At 41.3% G+C, this 17798-nt stretch overlaps 1 protein-coding gene across 2 annotated transcripts in view; it reads left to right on the forward strand.

The window, feature by feature from the left end:
• The first annotated feature begins 278 nt into the window (after nt 1–278).
• The window catches only part of TMCO4 (transmembrane and coiled-coil domains 4), a 74271-nt gene continuing 56751 nt past the window's right edge, over nt 279–17798 (forward strand). Inside the window, exons 1-5 of one of the 2 annotated variants that reach the window (XM_019511905.1) lie at nt 279–360; nt 6100–6284; nt 8252–8426; nt 14220–14247; nt 16473–16602. In XM_019511905.1, the coding sequence (XP_019367450.1) occupies nt 6106–6284; nt 8252–8426; nt 14220–14247; nt 16473–16602 (512 nt within the window). In that variant the 5' untranslated portion in view covers nt 279–360; nt 6100–6105. Of the gene's footprint in view, nt 361–4989; nt 5104–6099; nt 6285–8251; nt 8427–14219; nt 14248–16472; nt 16603–17798 lie in introns of those variants that run through there. The other variant, XM_019511904.1, reaches the window with a different exon arrangement.

The raw sequence follows: 17798 nt of genomic DNA on the forward strand, positions 1-17798 counted from the left end.
AATGTATGGTGCCATGCACCTGATCATTGCACTGTAGACATGAGGTGTAGCAGGGGCCAAAGCTCGGCTCTGGCTCGGGGGCATGTGTCTGGGCACCAACCAGGCATGACAGCTCAATTACTGCTCGGGATTTAGGCTCCTTAAAATCTCTGAAAGGAGCCAGGGTTCGCCCCTGGCTTCTTCTGAAGCGTCCGCAGTGAGTGAGGGTGCTGCCCTGCTGCCCCTACGCTCTTGGCGCAGCCCGCGCACTCCCCGCGCCGCATCTCCCGTTCGGGCATAGCGCTCAGTACGGGCTTTGCGCAACTCGGGCCTGGTCGGCGCTTCAGAGCCTCGTGCTGCGTTGAGCGGGCGGCGGGCACGGTAGGACGTGGAGGCTTGGGCAGGGGGGAGGGCTGAGGCGCGGGTCCCAACAGCCACGAGGTTTCCGCCTCCGGGTGTGCAGGGGTGGGGAGCCCCGCGGGGGAAGCGCCGGGTGTCAGGTCCCTCCTCCCCGGTCCAGGCACTGCCGCCACTTGCGGCCTGCACCCCCGCGCGGAGCAGGAAACAGCTCCCCGGGCCTGTCCCAGCACTCACTGTGGAGCTGATCGGCTCGTTTCGGGCTGGGGCTGGCTTTTACTGCCGTGGACATCATGGAAAACGGGGGTTGGAGGTTGCATCTAAGCCCCGTGGTTTTGGGGTGTTGTTCTTGAACGCTGCGCTGTACTGCTCTGGGGACATGACAAACGTAGCCTAGTTCACTAGTCTGTCTTTCGATCTATATCAACGTATGTATAGACATAGATCGATAGATAGACTAGCGAACCTGGGTTTTGCTATGGAAGATCAATTTGATTTTTTTTTTAAATGGTTATAACCTTTTGTCATCATCACCTTCACTTCACAGTTTATGCGTCGTTGCCATGTTGACTCTCGAGCGAAGCATTTGCCGAACGGCCCTTCGTCGTTATATTGCTACGAAGTGCACATAGGCCTCTGGAATAAGAGGTTTAATTTCTGGAATAAGAGATTTAATTTTAATTAAATTTAATGTCAGACGTACAATGCAATTGGCTCCCGACAGCCACATCCTCGGGTGTACAACACAACTGGTTCCTGACAGCTGCATCTTCAGTCGAAACATCATCACTTGGAACCAATTTTCCCATAGGAAACAATGTTATAAATGGGGGGTTGGTTCCTGAGCCAAGCCTGGTACACTATTTTCACCAAAAATAACCTGGAATTTTGTACTCAATCAATTATAGATGAGCAGTATAGCTACATTAATGTATTTATATTGTAAATAGCAATCATTGATTTAGAAGGACCTCTTTGAGGTGACTTTGGACCTTTTGAAGGGCTCTTGGCTGGAGTCTTCTCAGGAGTCTCAGCGGCAGGTTTTTCTGGAGTCTTGTCTGGTTTCTTAAATAAAGTGTCCGAGGAAGTTTGGACAGATGTTCTCCAGGGAGGTGGGCGACGCAGTGAACTTGTTCGCTGGCGTGGCATGGCGTCAGATAAAGCGTTGTAAAGTCGAAAATGACGTCAGAAAGTTGCAGCAGGGTGTCAGTTTATGAAGGGTGAAATGTAAGTCAAGGACTGCTGTGTATAGATAGATATATGAAAGAAAGAGCTAAGTTTTTCATTGCCTTGGAAAACATATATAAAAGAAAAATTATATATATAAAAGAAAGAGCTGTTTTTCACATTCCCAAAGCACAGACTTTAAGAATAATGCCAAAAGTCATGAGGGTTGGCATCACTGTATCTAGTCCAATCCCCTGCTCAAAGCAGGATCATCCCCAACTAGGTCATCCTAGACAAGGCTTTGTCTAGCTGGGTCTTGAAAACCTCCAAGGATGGAGCATCCACCACCTCCCTGGGCAGCCTGTTCCAGTGTTTTACTACCCTCCCAGTCAGAAAATTCTTCCTAATATCTAACCTCAACTTCCCTTGCTGCAACTTGAGATCGTTGCTCCTTGTCCTGTCTTTTGCATGTGTGGCATGTGCAAATGTTTTGTATACTTAGTCGGTTAATGGAGAGATACTTAGTTTGCCCCTGTGCTGGTCTAAATTTCTTGTGGCCTTGACTAGTTAGTGGCTTGAGACCTGGAACATGTGGCCTTTCGAAATGTACTGAACAGTTAATTGTATGATACTTACCTTGCCAGTCTGGCTGGTCTTACTTTTGCACATGTAGCTTCTCTACATTTATTGTGTGCTTGACTGGTTAGTTGTGTGAGGCTTACTTTGCATGTACAGCCAGGCTTACTTTGCACGTGTGGGCCACCTAAATGTATTGTGTGCTTAACCAGTTACTTGTGTCCTAGTTTGTGCATGTGACTGGTCTTTTTTTGCACGTGTGGCCCATCTAAATGTATTGATGTAACCAGTTTATATTGCATGATGCTTGCATGTGTAGCCAGTCTACATTTATAACACACTTAACCCGTTACTTGTTAATTTGCATGTGTGGCTGGTCTTACTTTTGCATGTGTGGCCTGTCTAAACTTATAGCATGCTTAACCAGATAATTGTGTGACACTTACCTTGCATGTGTGGCCATTCTCACTTGGCATGTGTGGCTGGTGTATAATGTATTGCACGACTAACTAGTCAATTGCTTAATATATGTAACGTGTAGCAAGGGCTTCAGATGAACCAAAGTTGATAGATAAACTATCATAAACCAGTGGGCATCTCCTCTCCTTTGTAAGTCCCTCCTCAGATTAACTTCTGTCAGACAGTTACTATTGGTTGCAAGTCCAGAGCCTTCCTTACTGCTCTACCCATCATGGAAGACACTGGGTTTGCAGCTTTTCTGAGCTGGGTTATATATGTCGCCTGTTTCCAAGCCAAAGAAGCTCTGTCCTAGCTTTGCTTCTCTTTAAAATAGTTTGTATTAACAAACAGGATCTCTAAATCAATATTTACATTTGGGTGATTCACCAAGCTTAGTCAGAGCTACCTGGAAAATGTTGTTATAAACAGCATAGCCCATGAGTAAATTAAATTGTGTTGCACTTAGATATAGAAGCCTGTTTTCTTTAATGTGACTTCAAAGGTGACATCATCTCTGAGCACACCCTTCTCTGCTCATGAGCAAAAGGTAGAGACATTCAAATGGTCTTTTAATCTCAGAAGCAGTTTACCAAGAGATGTGGTGACTTCTGTATCACCAGAAGTATTTAAATCAAGGGTGCCTTTCTAAAATATTAGCTCTAGCTCAAACACGGCATTAGAGGCTTGATGCAGGATTTACAGGTAGGGTTATCTGGCCTTTCATAAAGTAGAGCAGATGATTAGGGTCCCTGTCACAATGATAAAATCTTGCTTAAAATGCCACTGAAATCCCACTTGATCCGAAATCCCGCTTGATCCTTATTTTGAGCAGCACATTAGTCCTATGCTGGCCCTTTCTTACTGTGAAAGAATAAAAGGCCTGATCTCCACAGCCTTAAAGCCTAGAAACTTTTTTTTCCCCTTTTAAATGAAAGGTGGGGTTCTTATGCAGTTTCTAAGTTTCTACTGCTGGGTCTAAGAAAAACTCATAATATCATGAAGCAATCAATTTGTGTTAGTAGCACTCATCCTTCTAATGGACTACAAGTAAACGTGGCAAATCCCTTATGATGATGAATGGACACATTCCCTCCTCCATAGTCTAATTATGCATCTCCTTTCTACTTATTATGCTTCTCCCCAAAACTTTGATTTCTGCATAATAAAACTTCAGGATTAAACTGAGTACACCCAGTAAATCTTGCAAAAACTAGATGACTTTTTTTTTAACTGCTCTGTATTTCCAAATGACACAGACAGGAGGATTCTCAACCCTTGTTTCACATTGAAGGCACAGCACTGTAACAGGATTCTGTGTTGCTTTGAAATTAGTTGTGGCAACATATAATCCACTTTAAAAATATGCTTTAGGAAACAAACCCCATGTCTTCCATGATTTGTACAGGCATAAGAAGGTTCTCAGCTTGCAACAATACTGACTGAGAGATGGTACTGAGCCCTTTGGAAAGATACAAGACTGTCCATTTTCTCAGTTCGTTGCTTCTCTTAGTTTTTGAGTCTCCTTTCTCAAAATAAAGGCTACACAATGCCTTTCTTTACATCAGCGCAGCAATCCAGCTGAAGTCAGCAAGATGGCTCAGGTGCAGTTGAGGTTTGAAAAGATTTAACCAACTTGGCTGCTTCATGGTTCTGAGCATTTATATCATACATCAGGGCAAATATAATGTCATTATGCTTACAGTTCTGCCACCTGAAGGAAGCATTCTTGTATTATACAGCTGTGGAGCTATAATGAAAGACAGGCCTTTTAAATAGGCTTGCTGAAATTGCTGCATAAAATACATCACCTTCCAGCACTACAACGGGCTTTGTATGAAAAAATAAGCACTAGAGGTGATAAAAAATTCTTTCAAGTGTCAGTTCAGATTATGGAAATACATTAGACTGCTAGGTCCCATTGCTGGAGACAGGAACGTGAATTCTTGTGTAGCCAGACAAAAATAACACCCTGCCTGTAGGACCGATTTATTCTCATTGGAGTCAGTGGGAAGGTGCTCTGGTTGAGAAGTTTCAGACTTGGCAGATGATTTTTAGAGGTACTGTGCTTAATGCCCTCTCAGTAAGCAGCAGGGTGGGCCCCTCTGTCTGGTAAGCTGATATATGGAATTTGACTAAACCAGATTTTAATATTTGTGATACGGTATCAATGAAAATCCAACCCATTTTTCTGGCTCTCTGTATAGACTTAGGCACCCAAATTTTGGGACCCATGTTAGAGAGTATGGGCTATAATATTGCAAAGCTCAGGTTTTCAGAAGGGAGCTTAGGGCTTCTTACAACCTTAAAATCTTCTAACCTAAGGCTAGGTACGTGGTGCAAGAATCAGAACGGCACCTTTCATGATGTGTAAAGTTACATAAAAGACATTTGTTGTGGTTTCATTCCTACCATTGCTTATATTGTTTCCAGTAGCAACAAATAAAGATTAAACTGCATTGTTGACACATGAGTATCACCGGTTGTAAAAAAGAGAAAACAAACAAAACCAGAAGAAACATCCAGAAAAAAAAAGGCTCAATCTCTCTCCTGGAAGTGGGTGAAATAGTATGTATGATGCATTGAATCTCCTCTGGGAGGATCATTTGTTTGCTCCCAATGAATGCATATGCGTTCCTGCTTTATGCATTCAGTTAGCCAGGCTTCCAAATATCACCAGGTAGGAATATGAAGAAAAGCACAAGCAAAGATGAGCAACAACCATCCTCTCCCCTCAGCTGCTGCAATGGGCAAAGTGATGGGATTTCTACTAGAGTTTTGTCTGTGGACCCTATTCAGTTGCAGTCTACCCAAAGAACCTTGCCTGCCATAATTATGGTGCATTGTTTAGTACTTAATGCACCGTAATGTGCATAAGTGCAGATGAATTTTACTGCGCATTAGCACGGCTTTTGCCAGGTGCACTAATGCGCAATAGAATTACTCTACTGCAGTGTTAGTGTCTTGTGTAGGTGCGCCCAGTGATATAAAAGAAAGTGCTATGGGGAGTGGGCAGGGAATGCAATGGTAGCCATGACAGGAGCTGTGAGCAGAGCTGAGGAAGCAGGGTATAAGAAATACTTTTAGTCAGAGGCTACTTCTGAGCTGAATTGGTCTTAAAATGCTGTTAGCAGCACAAGCAAAGGGGTGATTTGATTTTGAAGTTGAAGGGGACATTTTGCAGAATGCAATAAAGTAGCCACTGTGACAGGTGGCAGGGCTTCTGTGCAGCATCTTAATTTCAGGGTAAGTATGTGTGAAGCGTATGCTGCTTTAGCTTAAAATGAGCCCCAAATCTTTGCAGCTTGAAGTGCATTTCTCATTTGCTGTGTAAAGTATCAATACTTATCATATTATGGGAATGCTTGAGAACTGTTGACAGTGAAGATAAGGTGAGCCTGATACCGGCTCTTGGTATATGTTTTGATCACAATCTCAAGCACACAAGGCTGACCTCGACACACTCAATCAAGTCTACAGCCAGGAAGTGTGATCACCAAGAAAGAAAATCCACATCTCTTTTCTCACCCATTTCCAATGGCTTTTCTTTATTTGAAATCACAGGTGAGAATGGCTGCAGAAGAGAAGCGGAGCAGATGGGCTTGGAAAGAAAATGGTGCAGCAGAACAGGGAGCTGACAAAGAGCCATGTGATCTTGTGGGCAAACAGTTGGGGGAACCAGAAAGGTTTGCATATGCAGCCCTCTGCGGGGTATCCCTGGCTTACTTGTTTCCTGAAAAAGAGCAAAGGTAAATATATTTTGTAACAGAAAGAAGGATGATGGAGGCAGTAGCTCGGAGATTCTGTTGTCAGATGAAAGCTGTGCACAGGGTAGATTAGATTAGATAGAAAAAGAGTGCTAAGTAGGTACTACTGGCTGCCAGAGGCTCTGTTCCTAAGAGCCAAGTAGAAAGTCTGTAGTTTATAACATAGTCCATAGATTATGACATAATCATAGGTTTGGGGTCTCATCCTTCCATGTACTCAAGTTAGTGGGAGCTGAGAGCCTTAACAGGATCGGGTTCTTTTTTAAATATATACCTGAATATGGAAAGGTCCCAGCCTTCAGCCCCTCTGATCCCTTCGAAAAATTTTCTTGTGAGCTTTCCTCAGTGAAATCTTAGAAGAATTTGCACTGCCTAAGATGATTTGGGCCTGTACTTTACCTTGGTCCTGCAAAATGTCCGTGGGCATTTTGGAAACAGAGAAAATATATTTTATCTGAACGATACAGTAGGCACAATTTTTAAAAGTGCTTAAGTGACTTAGATCCCATTTTTTCAGAAGTAACTTCGAGCTTGTTTATATGAGGAAATTTAAAGCTCAGCTATTCACAGTGATACCACTCCAGTTATAACAACATAACTACAATCCTGGACACTTTTATTTTGGAATCCATCTAGGGAGTGATTCCTGTATGCTTGTAGCTCTAAAACTTCAGTGGTATGATTATACCTGTATAGTAATCCTTGCTGTACTTAATTACGCTTCAATGCCCAAGTACAGAAATCCCCTTTGAAAAGGGACTTAAGCCTCTCAGTCACCCGGGCACTTAGTAAAATTTTACTCTTCCTTTTTACTGCCTCAAATATAACTTGTATAATACTGAATAAACATGGAAACAGATCTTCCTTTTGTCTCTTAACTGTCAGGCTTCTTCCAGTGGCTCCCTTAGATTCTGGATCAGAAGAGTGGAGATTGCATTCTGCTGATAAAGAAAGAAGAGAGTGGATATTTACCCTCTGAATATGCCAACTAACTCCCATTAGTATTAATGAAAAATGTAGACACGAGGGGAGAATGCATCCTAAAATGTTAATGTAGAGCCTGCAAGACTGAGGCATTTCTGTAAATTAAATGCCTAGACAACATCCAGTTCTATCAGGAAAGAAAATAAGGCTGTTGACCTATATTTTCAGCTTTTTCAAGCCTCTGTGATTTCCTTTGTGATTTTTCACAGTCAGAATCTGTTTTGAAATGCAGTGGTATTATTCTTATCAGCCTTGTTCTTCTGTAGCCCTTTGGAGCATCAGAGAGATGCACAGACTAAGAGACTGATGTTTGGTATTTTCCTTGTGGGGGTTTTCTTAACTGCATTGACTTTATTTTACATCTAAAATTTCCTTCTGCTTCAGTTGAAATCAAGTCCCTTAGCACTCCAGATGTCAGACTACATGGCGGCCCTCCTCGTTGCCTACATGTGAGGCTGGAAGAAATCCCACATTTTGCTGAGTTTCTGTCATTTCACTGTTGTGTGAATAACAGTTGATCATTAAAGGGAAGGCCAAGAAAGAAAAACAATGAAGAGATTACATACCTTAAACTAAACCTTAAACCTCATCATTCCCTTGTGAAGCATCTAAGCATTGATTCCCTAGTTTGACTGGGGAAACTGAGGCACAGAAAGTGCATCTTAAGTAGCATCATAAGCAACATGGTCAGGCAGTAAAAGAGCAAGAGTGCTGACTTCCAGAACTCTGATCACCTGTAAACAGTGATTTGAATCTATATCACTTAACATACCCAAGACACTTTTTACACTGCTAGAAAGATTTCTTTCTGCATTCTTATAGTAACTGAAGCAAGAAGCCCAAGTTGAGAGCATTCCTTGAATACCTTTTAATTAGTGTTTCAGCTCCTGCCTTCTTAAGTGAAGGCGACTTAAGGAAAAGGAGATTACAAGTGTGTGTATCATTTTGCTTGTGTTCTCCTGCAGCTCCTTTAGAACGCAGCTTGTGGAGGGCTTGGTGAAATGGCTTGAGTTGTCAGAAACCGTGCTGCCTGCCATGACAGCCTTTGCCAGCGGTTTGGGAGGCGAGGGGACAGAAACATTTGCTGAGATTTTACTGAAGGATCCTGTCCTGAAAAACAATCCAGTCATCATTACCCGAGTAAGTTCATCCCTTCCTCTCTTCTAGTTGGTTTCTCTCTAAAGGACTTGTCAGACATGACAATGTGTTGGTTAAGTTCTGTTTCTGTGGAATGGGGAATAGAAGTGGGATTTATAATATGCAGTGAAAATATCAGGTTACATTCTGTACAGAAATGCAGGTGACTACTGATCCATCCTTCCATCTTTCCCCAACATACGTGATTGAGAGATACCTACCCAGGTAGACTCCATTGAACAGGTAATGCACGGACCCCTTTATGTTCTGTGCTGCAGAATACTGTCTGTACAACCCATGAGCAGCGAGAACTAGTTACCTTTTTTCACTCGTACCACACCACTGTTGTGCTATTATCCCTCATCCATATTACAATAGATTCCAAGAAACAGCAACATATTACGGGCGAGTCCGATTTTCACTAAGGCCCTCTTGCACCACTCTAGCAGCGTAAAGGATTTTAATATAAATGGAAATCAGGCCCAGTGAATGTATTAATATAGAAAGCAGAACTGTCTTTTAAAGCAAAGGAATCCAGTTATGATCCTCTCCATAAGCTGGTCTTGGCCAGAAGCAAATAGTCTGTGAGCGTGAGTGTTCCTGAATTTAATTTCATTTGTTATAAAAGTTGGAACAAAGTAGCAGTAAGACTAATATAGTCTAGAATGTTCTGTGTCGTAGGCCAGAAGTAAAGGTAAAAGAAACAGCAGGGTTTGAGGTAAGAGTCACCTGTGTTGCCAAGCCTCAGCAATCAAAGATAAATCTCTTAATCTGTTTTTTGCGTCGTATCAGGTAGCATTCCTCAAGGCCAGGTAAAGACATTACACTTTTACCAGTTTATACCTGGAACAAAACGGAAGTTCAGCACACAAAACCGGTCTGTACCCAGAACAGAACAGAAGTTCAGCGCAATTGGACTCATTTAAAAACGGCAGAAACCATGGAGTCTAAGATTCCCCCCCTTCCCCACCCCCCGTCCAAGGGCAAATGTGTGTTCTGTTCACTACCGATCTAAACTACACTGCTCACAGAAAACCACGTAACTTAGATTGATTCTACCTCGGACTTTTTGAATGTTTGTACCTAGCCCCTGAAAGTCCTCAATGGTAGAGTAGCTAACATGACCACTGATTATCACACACTGTTGCTGTAAATCCAAGCGAGAAAAAGTGGCAAGAAATCTCTGCTGGGCAGAAGGGAAGGGAAACTTCCATATTGAGCAGTAGTTATAAAACTTTCATCGTAGTTTTGGCATGATACATGTATAGATGGTACCATTAAAGATAGTCAATTTGGACAAAAGGCCTTTTTGGGAGCAAGAGACACTTTCCTGATTAGTTGTGGTGTTCTTGCTCCAGCTTCTCTGAGAAGGAATGTGCCTGAAAGTTTTTTGGGGTTTCTTGTAAAGTATTGAAGCCCCTTAATGCTCCAAATAAGTGTAAATGCTCTTGCTTAACTACAGTCATATCCATGAAAGACTCCCATTTAAATGGGCCTGTTTTGCTGCTGGATTTCTTGCTGAAACATTAACATTAGCTTGCTCTGGGTTTGTTCCACTCAGAGGGTATGTGAGCTTTTTAGAATGACATTTCTCTATCAGTTGGAGCCTTCAGTATTTTAGGTTTCCAGGATGCTCAAGGAGGAGTTTTCTGTAGGGAGAGAAAGGTGGGAACATACAGCAGACTTCGATTAAGATAGACCCATTCTTTCTAAGTTTTCTTAACTAGCTAGCAATTGAAACCTGAGAATATTCATAAAAGCCTAGTCTTACTGCCCTTAGTTCTCAGGTGAGGTGCTCTATCAAGGTTAGTGGAATACAGGAACTTGAACGGCTGATGATTTGGCTATTTCAAAGTAAAGGTCAAAGGAATTGTTTCTTACTTTGTGACTACGACTTCTTCAAATGACTTGCACAAGCCAGTGTATTGATTTGCACAAAGGCATTGTAGGAAAAGGTCATTGCAAAGTAACCAGGTGAGGCTTGCAAAATGTTATATGCAAATTTTATTGGTGGGTGGAGAACTTCATTGGATAAGCTAGTCCTTGTCATTTGTAGGTGAACAGCCTGGGAGACAGCTTTGACTGCTTATCCAGTCCGTTGGTGATTTGCTTGCCTCTAGGTATTGTGCCAGTACTCACTCCAGCTTTATAGTTTGTCTGATTGAGCTCCTGTATCCACACACTTTTATTGTTTGCTGCCTGTAATGACAAGCTCATGTCAGTAGTACTCCAGCACGTTTGAATGTTATTTAAAAAGTGCTTTGCCTGTCCCTTTGCAAAGATGCCGAAGGGAAATTGCGCGATGGAGTTGGGTAGCTGAAGGGCATCTAGTGGGGGACACAGAATGCTTTTTTACCTTTTTACTGCACATGAGGTGCTGTCTACTATTGGCCTGAAGCTGCCATTTCCTTTCCCATGTTATGGAGTGCACTTCGCAACAGCAGAAGACAGTCATATTTTGTATCTTTGCAACTTCAGGTTCTTAGGCATAGTATATATTAAAGACCATCCTCTGTTACTGCTTCTGAATGCTGGGTTCCTCTACTCAGTCTAATTATCATATATTTCTGAGTTGAGATTCCCAGTCCTCTCATATCTTCCCTCCATTCCATGAATCTGAAAGGAAGGAGGCTGATTGTTACCAGTTGGTCATTCTCCCCATCTTCCTGGTGTGTCTTAAGAATGCGTTGATTGAGTAGACACAAGGATTATGCGTGTTTTACATTTTCAGACAACTGATGCCAATGCATTTTGGTAAACTGAATCCTTTACTTGCAGTTAGGTACAGCAAAAAGGCAACTGAGATGGTATGAAATGGCATTGATTTCCATCTGTACCAAAGCTCAGTTTAAATAGATGTTCAGTGAAAACTAATAACCTTTCACTTGGAGAGGATTTTGTAGGCTTAAGGGTTTTACTTGTTAGTAAATGTTTCAGGGAGCAAATTATTAAAGGCACCCTGGAAAAGGGAAAAATTGGGCTTGTGCCCTCCATTTTTTCTTATTTGTGTTTAAAGAAAGACTGAAAGGTAATTGCTTTTTGGAGCTTTTTTGGTTTAGAAGTATCTAGAAAGTCTGTTTTTCCCTGTTTTGCAAGAGGCTTCCTTGGAGGACCTTGACATGCAAGTTGAAAGTGGGTTGATGAATTTATATCCAAACAGCTTCTCTCGCAATTGCTTTTGGAGTTGTGGGTTATACATCTCAACAGAAAATAAGCAGAATACAAAGAGCCTGAAAAAAAATCATTTCTCCTTCACAGTCGGGTTTTACAGTTTTGTATGTGTGATGCTATCATAACTAAAGATCTAGTATTTTGTCCATAAAGTTTTCAGAAAAAAGAGGACCTGACTTTCTAACATGAAAAACAAATGGTTGTAAAAAAGAAGCATTCTTTTTTTTAACTATGTTTTGTGCCCACTTCATACATCATAAAGAAGCAAAGAATGGCACAAAAACAATTTGGCTTTTGTAGGTCACCTTAACCAAACTGCTGCTGAGACGAGAGGGAGGGGGAGAGAACAGACTGTTATTTGTGATCTCAACTAATCAAAATTGGTTTTGTTCTAGGTGACAACACAGAAGAGTGTAGTTCAAAGCCTAGATTACCAGTTACGCACATTTGCGCACCTTTATAATATCTAGTATAAACAGACATTAGCTGTAGTTTGTCACTGTCATTCAGAAGATTTTTCACCTACTTTTCTTGCTATTGAAATACACTTAACTCATCTAAAGAATAAGGAGTGCCTGAAGTAAGGCTCCAAGTCAGTATATAGAAATGGATTGACTCATACAAAGTTGAGTCCCCCACCTGTCCCATTTAAAGCACTTTTGCCAACTTAATCATCTTCCTATCCAAGGCAAGCATGTTAGAGATTGTTATGTCCCAAGCAATGGCTAGCCACAGGTGCTGCCCAAGTGCTTCTCTTTTCTGGGGCAGTTACTTCTGCTTAGAAATGGTGATGGATAACAATGATGGTCATTCACTTAAATTACCTGTAAAGACATAAAAGTAGGTCTAAAGGTGCTGGCCTGTTCTTCCTGGAAAAAAACCTTTTTTTCCAGATCTGTTTCTTCCTGTGTAGAGATTATGGGCTAGATCATGGGTGGCTAACCTACAGCACGTGTGCCACAAGTGACATAGATAGCAATTGTGTGTGGGACATAGCAGATCTGGAAGGGGAGCAGAAAGCAGAGCAGGGTAGAGAAGGCGATTTGGGGTGGCACTTAGGGGAACAGGGCTTAATTTATGGCATGCCTGCCAAAAAGAATGGCCCCTACTGGGTTAGATCCACAAAAAAGTCCTGAGTCCAATCGGTCAGCATGCTCTGTAAATGCCTATTAGCTATGGCCCCATGGGTGAGGTGGAGAAATGACTAGTTTCTCAATCCAGACAGTTTAAACAAGAGCTGGGCATCTAGCCACTCAGTGCTGTCAGGATTTAGGTAGTTATAGGTATGCCCAGAAGCAGATTTTAAGATGCCTGAAGAACTTTACAGGTTAAAACATAGGTGTCAATGAACCATAGCTGCTTCCTGTGTTATGCAACAGCAGGATGGAAGTTTTAAGGATCTGAATGTTGTAGAGGTTCCTGATGTAAAGCACTGGGGTCCCTTCTTGGACACAGCTCTGTGTAACTAATTCACACATCTGTATAACAGAACAACGCCAGCTAGTCTTCAAATGATACTGCAGAGTCCAGGGAATTACGGAAAGCATCTATATTTTTCTCCTCCTGCATTACCAGTCAGCTAAAAGCAGCTCATTCCTCACTCCAGATTTCCCAGATTCCATCACGGGAAAAAAACGCTGGATGATTTTCTAGGATAAAAATTATGTTTAGGCATTAGGGGACTAATAATCATAAGCTCCCTGGCAGCATCCTGGTTCTTTGTCTGTTCTCTTCATTTTCAAAAAAGATCAGGATTTCCCCATAATATGCAGGTGTCTGGCATTTCTTTTATAATTCTTTTCTTGGATGTGGGAAAGATACATAAAGATGGAATCAGTGCTGTATGCAGTGATTGCATACAGTGCTTACTTGTTAAGTGATTGTACAAGAGAAGAACATAGGAATACGAGTATTTTGTCCTTTGTTAGTACTCTGTCTCTGAATAACGGATGAGCTCTGTATTAATAGAATTAATCCTCACTAGTCATGCATTATATGGGTCAATATTATCATACCCATTTTTCAGATGGAGAAAGTGAGGTACAGAGAAGTTTAAGTCCAAAAATCTTTGAAGAGACAGGTTCCCATATTTTTTCTTCCATGTGTTAGTCTGAAACACCCCAGGGCCATTTTCTATCGCTTTCAGCTAACATTCCTGTCTGCTTAGGACATTTGAAAACAGAGGGCAAGGTGCCTCAAGCTGTGCAACAAAGCCATGGAAATCACTTCAAAATCTGGACGTGAATAAGTTCACCAGCGTTGCATAGCATGTCTGTGGTAGAAGTAGGGACAGGACTCGCATCTCTAAACTTGGAAGTCCTGTATAACTGTTGGATGCAGCCTGCTGGCTGTATGATCGTGTATGATACAAGTACGTGCAGTACAGTAGTAAACTGTTCTACCACATCCCACTTGACTGTTTCTGCTCACGTTGGTATAGCTGGGTAAGGATAATTTGGTGTTTGAAGTTTCTGGCTCTGATCTATACTGTACTGGAATGATCCATAATGATGTCCAGTGATTAGTGAGTTGTGCATCTATAGACTTTCTGCTCCACAAATCTATTTAAGATACTTAAGTAAAATGTCATAGTGTAAACCTTTTTTCTTTCATTTTTACTTTCAGGATCTTTTGTCTTTCTCTTTAAAGGATGGTAAGTTTCTTATCATTTTTTCTTCTTTTTAAATGAGTTTTATGTAGCCTACTTCACATAACAGGCTTTAAAAATATCTCAGATTGTGAAGGCTGTGTATATTAAATTAACCATTTACATCTTTTAACATCAGCATCATGCTGTTTTCCTACTTATAGTTCCAGAGGACCAACTTCTGTCCTGTAATATAAATGAGTAATAATAACTTCCAGTTAACATCTTAGTGAATGTCCTGCCTTGTAATCGCATGAGTTCTCCTTCACCTTTGACCATCTGTTTGGCATTGCTTGACATACAGTGCATCAGACAGTGAAAATGTTGTGTAACTAAATAATTAAATTGGAGGTTTTTTTCAGTGAGACTTATGGGAATTAGGTACCCAGTCCCTACTGAAAGTCCTTTAAGTCTTTCGAAAATCTCAGTATAACATACTCAAATTCTGCAAATTATTTTAAGTCCTGGCTAAATTGGAGTTACATGCAGCAAATGAGTTCTCAAGTCTCCTGTAAAACCAGTACTTAATAAGATACAGATTTTATTTTTGTTTAAAGTGAACATTTTGCTTAAAAATCCAAGGGTGTAGATTAAAATAGTCTTAGATTATTAGTGAAACAACTCATGAACTCTTTATGACAGAAGGCAACCGTTTTCAGACTGTTGGTTGTACTTTGCAAAGGTTGGTCTTTAACATGTTTGCACAGGACAGCAGTTAGCTGGCTACCATTAAGCCTATTTCACGCCAGGATAGAGTGGTCTCCTTCTTTGGCTCTGTTGTTTTATATGCATGGAAAGCTCAAAAATCAGCAGCTCTGACACCGGAATTTACCATATCACCCAGGAATAAAAAAGAGCATCCTTATGCCATTGTCTCTCATATTCATTTATATCCATATTGGGAGAGAAGAAACCAAAATGTAGGTTAACTGAGGGGATGGATGATCTAGTGGTTAGCTCTAGAGTAGAAAATGAAAGACCCGTGTTCAGTTTCATTGCCCTGCCAACCAACTTGCTGTGTGAATGTGGGTTTCTCTGTGCTTCACTTCTTCAGCTCTGAAATCGGTGTAATATATCCCTATCTTGGACGGTTGTTGTTAGGGTAAACACTCTAAAGATCATGAAGCACTTGGATACTAACGTAATGAGGACCAGAAGTACCTAATCTGGATAGGACTTCACAAGCAGCTGGCAACCAGTCTATCTTGATCAGCCCTCTGGAGCATAGTTCTCAGAGCACACTTTTCAGACATTTCAGGCTGGCATACTATGCCAGCCCTTAAAATGCAACTCCATCTTTCACTCTGGAGAGCATGCTGAATACTGTCAGGAGACTTCCATCAACACAAGGCAGATGCTGGAGAAAGATGTACTGGAAAAGAAGCAGACCTGCCAGAAAGTGTTTGCAATCTAATACGTTTCAAATGTCTCTTTTTTTCCTTTTGCATTTCTGCTTTCTAATCCCAGAGTAATTATTTTTCTTATTGCATGTTGTCAGAGCGTAATTTCCATTCCTTCAGTTCAAACAGTGAAGAATAAATACAAACAGCTCTCGGCAGCATATGTAGACTGAACTTACCCTGTAACTTTTTTTTATTATTTTTAATCTCAAGTGTCTTTGTTGTAACCAGTGAGAGGAATTAGATTTATGTATATATTTGGAGATATGTTTAGATAAGGTATTACATATTACATTGTCACTGAGTTGACTGGAGCTGCAGTATTTTCTCTATGAATCTGTTCTACTTTGCTTTGAGCACTGGGCTTGCTGCTGCAGCTCCCTGCTGAGTGAAGATCTGATTCCCTTCCTCCTACAGTTATCAGTGCCCCTTCCCCATTGTAGGGACCTGTCAGCACTCCTGCAGTAGGAGATGTGGAGATCTTTGCTTGGCTATATAGGCACTTGTTATGGAGTGTCACTGCTGAGGGTGTCTGTGCAAAAGGATTACTTCATTATGAGATCATTTGAGTACACACACGGCCCGATCCTCAGCAAGTATAAGTCAGTCCAGATCCATTGCCTTCAATTAACTAAGTATTATAATTATAAGACTGTACTTCTCCATTTATTAGCTGGTCGCCCAAATCCATAGATACCTGATCATGACCTGAAGGAACAAACTATGCTTTCTCAGTATGTACCTCAGTCACCAGGCAGAGCAGAAGGCAGCATTCCCCATTTGATCTGGTATGATGAATATAATGATTCCTTATATTTCCATCTGTTTAAGGTTACTATGACGCTCGAACACGGGTGTTGATCAGTCACATAAATTGGCTGCTGAGGATCCCCCTGGAGGAACTGGAAGTCTTGGAGGAGTCCTTACTTGAAAACATAAAAGAACAAAAAGAAGAATCAGAGTAAGAGCATTTGTAACAGAGCTTTGTAATAGAGCTGTGCGTTCAAAACCACCAATAGGAACTTTAGTATTCATCATCTTCATTCTAATCCAGACTTTTGTACTATTTCCCACTCTTGTTCCCTCCCTATTTCCCTCCCTTTGTTAAGCATTTATGACTTGATTATCAGATGTGCCAAGCCCTTATAGCTCTCGCTGACTTAAACAGGGACTGTGAATACTCTGTGCTCCAAGAGCCACTCTAATTAAAGCGCCTGCAGCGTCACATGTGTTCAGCATCCCATGCTTCAGAATGGTGGCGGGGACACTTTAACTAAAGCTTGTTTGACATTGGGCATGTATATAGGTGCCCTGAAGGTCTCATCATAGAGACCTTAACCTGCATGATGGCGAAGGCTCTTCAGTACCTCACAAGATTAGTCCATTTACTTCTCTACTTTGGTTTCCCCATCTGTAGGATGTAAACAATGAGATGGTGATTTTACAAGGATTAACTATGGTCCAGATATTTTGCAGCAGTTGGAGCTTGAACCGGATTTACACAAAGCAGATAATTTGGCCTTATGCTGATAAAGCACAATGTTCGTGAAAACCATAAAGAGTTAGATTCAGCTCTCCTTTGTAGCACTTCTACTAATAGCTTTGATTATTTCTGATGGACTTTTCTCACTAGTAAGGTATAAACAGCACACGGAAAGGTGGGAGAACCAAGCAGTAAAATGCATATCAATGATGATTGTTCAGTCTTCTAATCCCCGTCCCCATGCCTGTGCAGTATTTATATTACTATAAATTCAGATCCTCAGCTGGTGACTTTCACAGAATAAACCTAACTTGCTTTAGCAAAAAATGTACAGCCAGACTTTCAGGGGTATTTAGGCATTTCAAGACACAGAGAGGCACCCATATATCATTGAAAATGTAATTCATTCTTATTTAATTTTTTTCGTAATAGCAACAACCTTCCCATGTGAAGCCACCAAAACATTAGCAGCTGTGGGCCATGAAATACTGGGAATAAAGTGCACTGTACTTTGTTATCATGCCCATGAGCATATGAAGGCTCAGCAGTATGGGAAGTAGGAAGTATGTTCTTCAAAGACTTGCAAGATGTCCCCATCATACTTCTATCTGTGAACTCAACAAACGGGCGATTAGTTTAATCTAACTGAGTGCTAATAAACACATTAATCATTC

The sequence above is a fragment of the Gavialis gangeticus genome, unplaced genomic scaffold (assembly GCF_001723915.1).
Source record: "Gavialis gangeticus isolate Ggan-Ray unplaced genomic scaffold, GavGan_comp1, whole genome shotgun sequence".
In the NCBI taxonomy this organism is placed as follows: domain Eukaryota; kingdom Metazoa; phylum Chordata; order Crocodylia; family Gavialidae; genus Gavialis; species Gavialis gangeticus.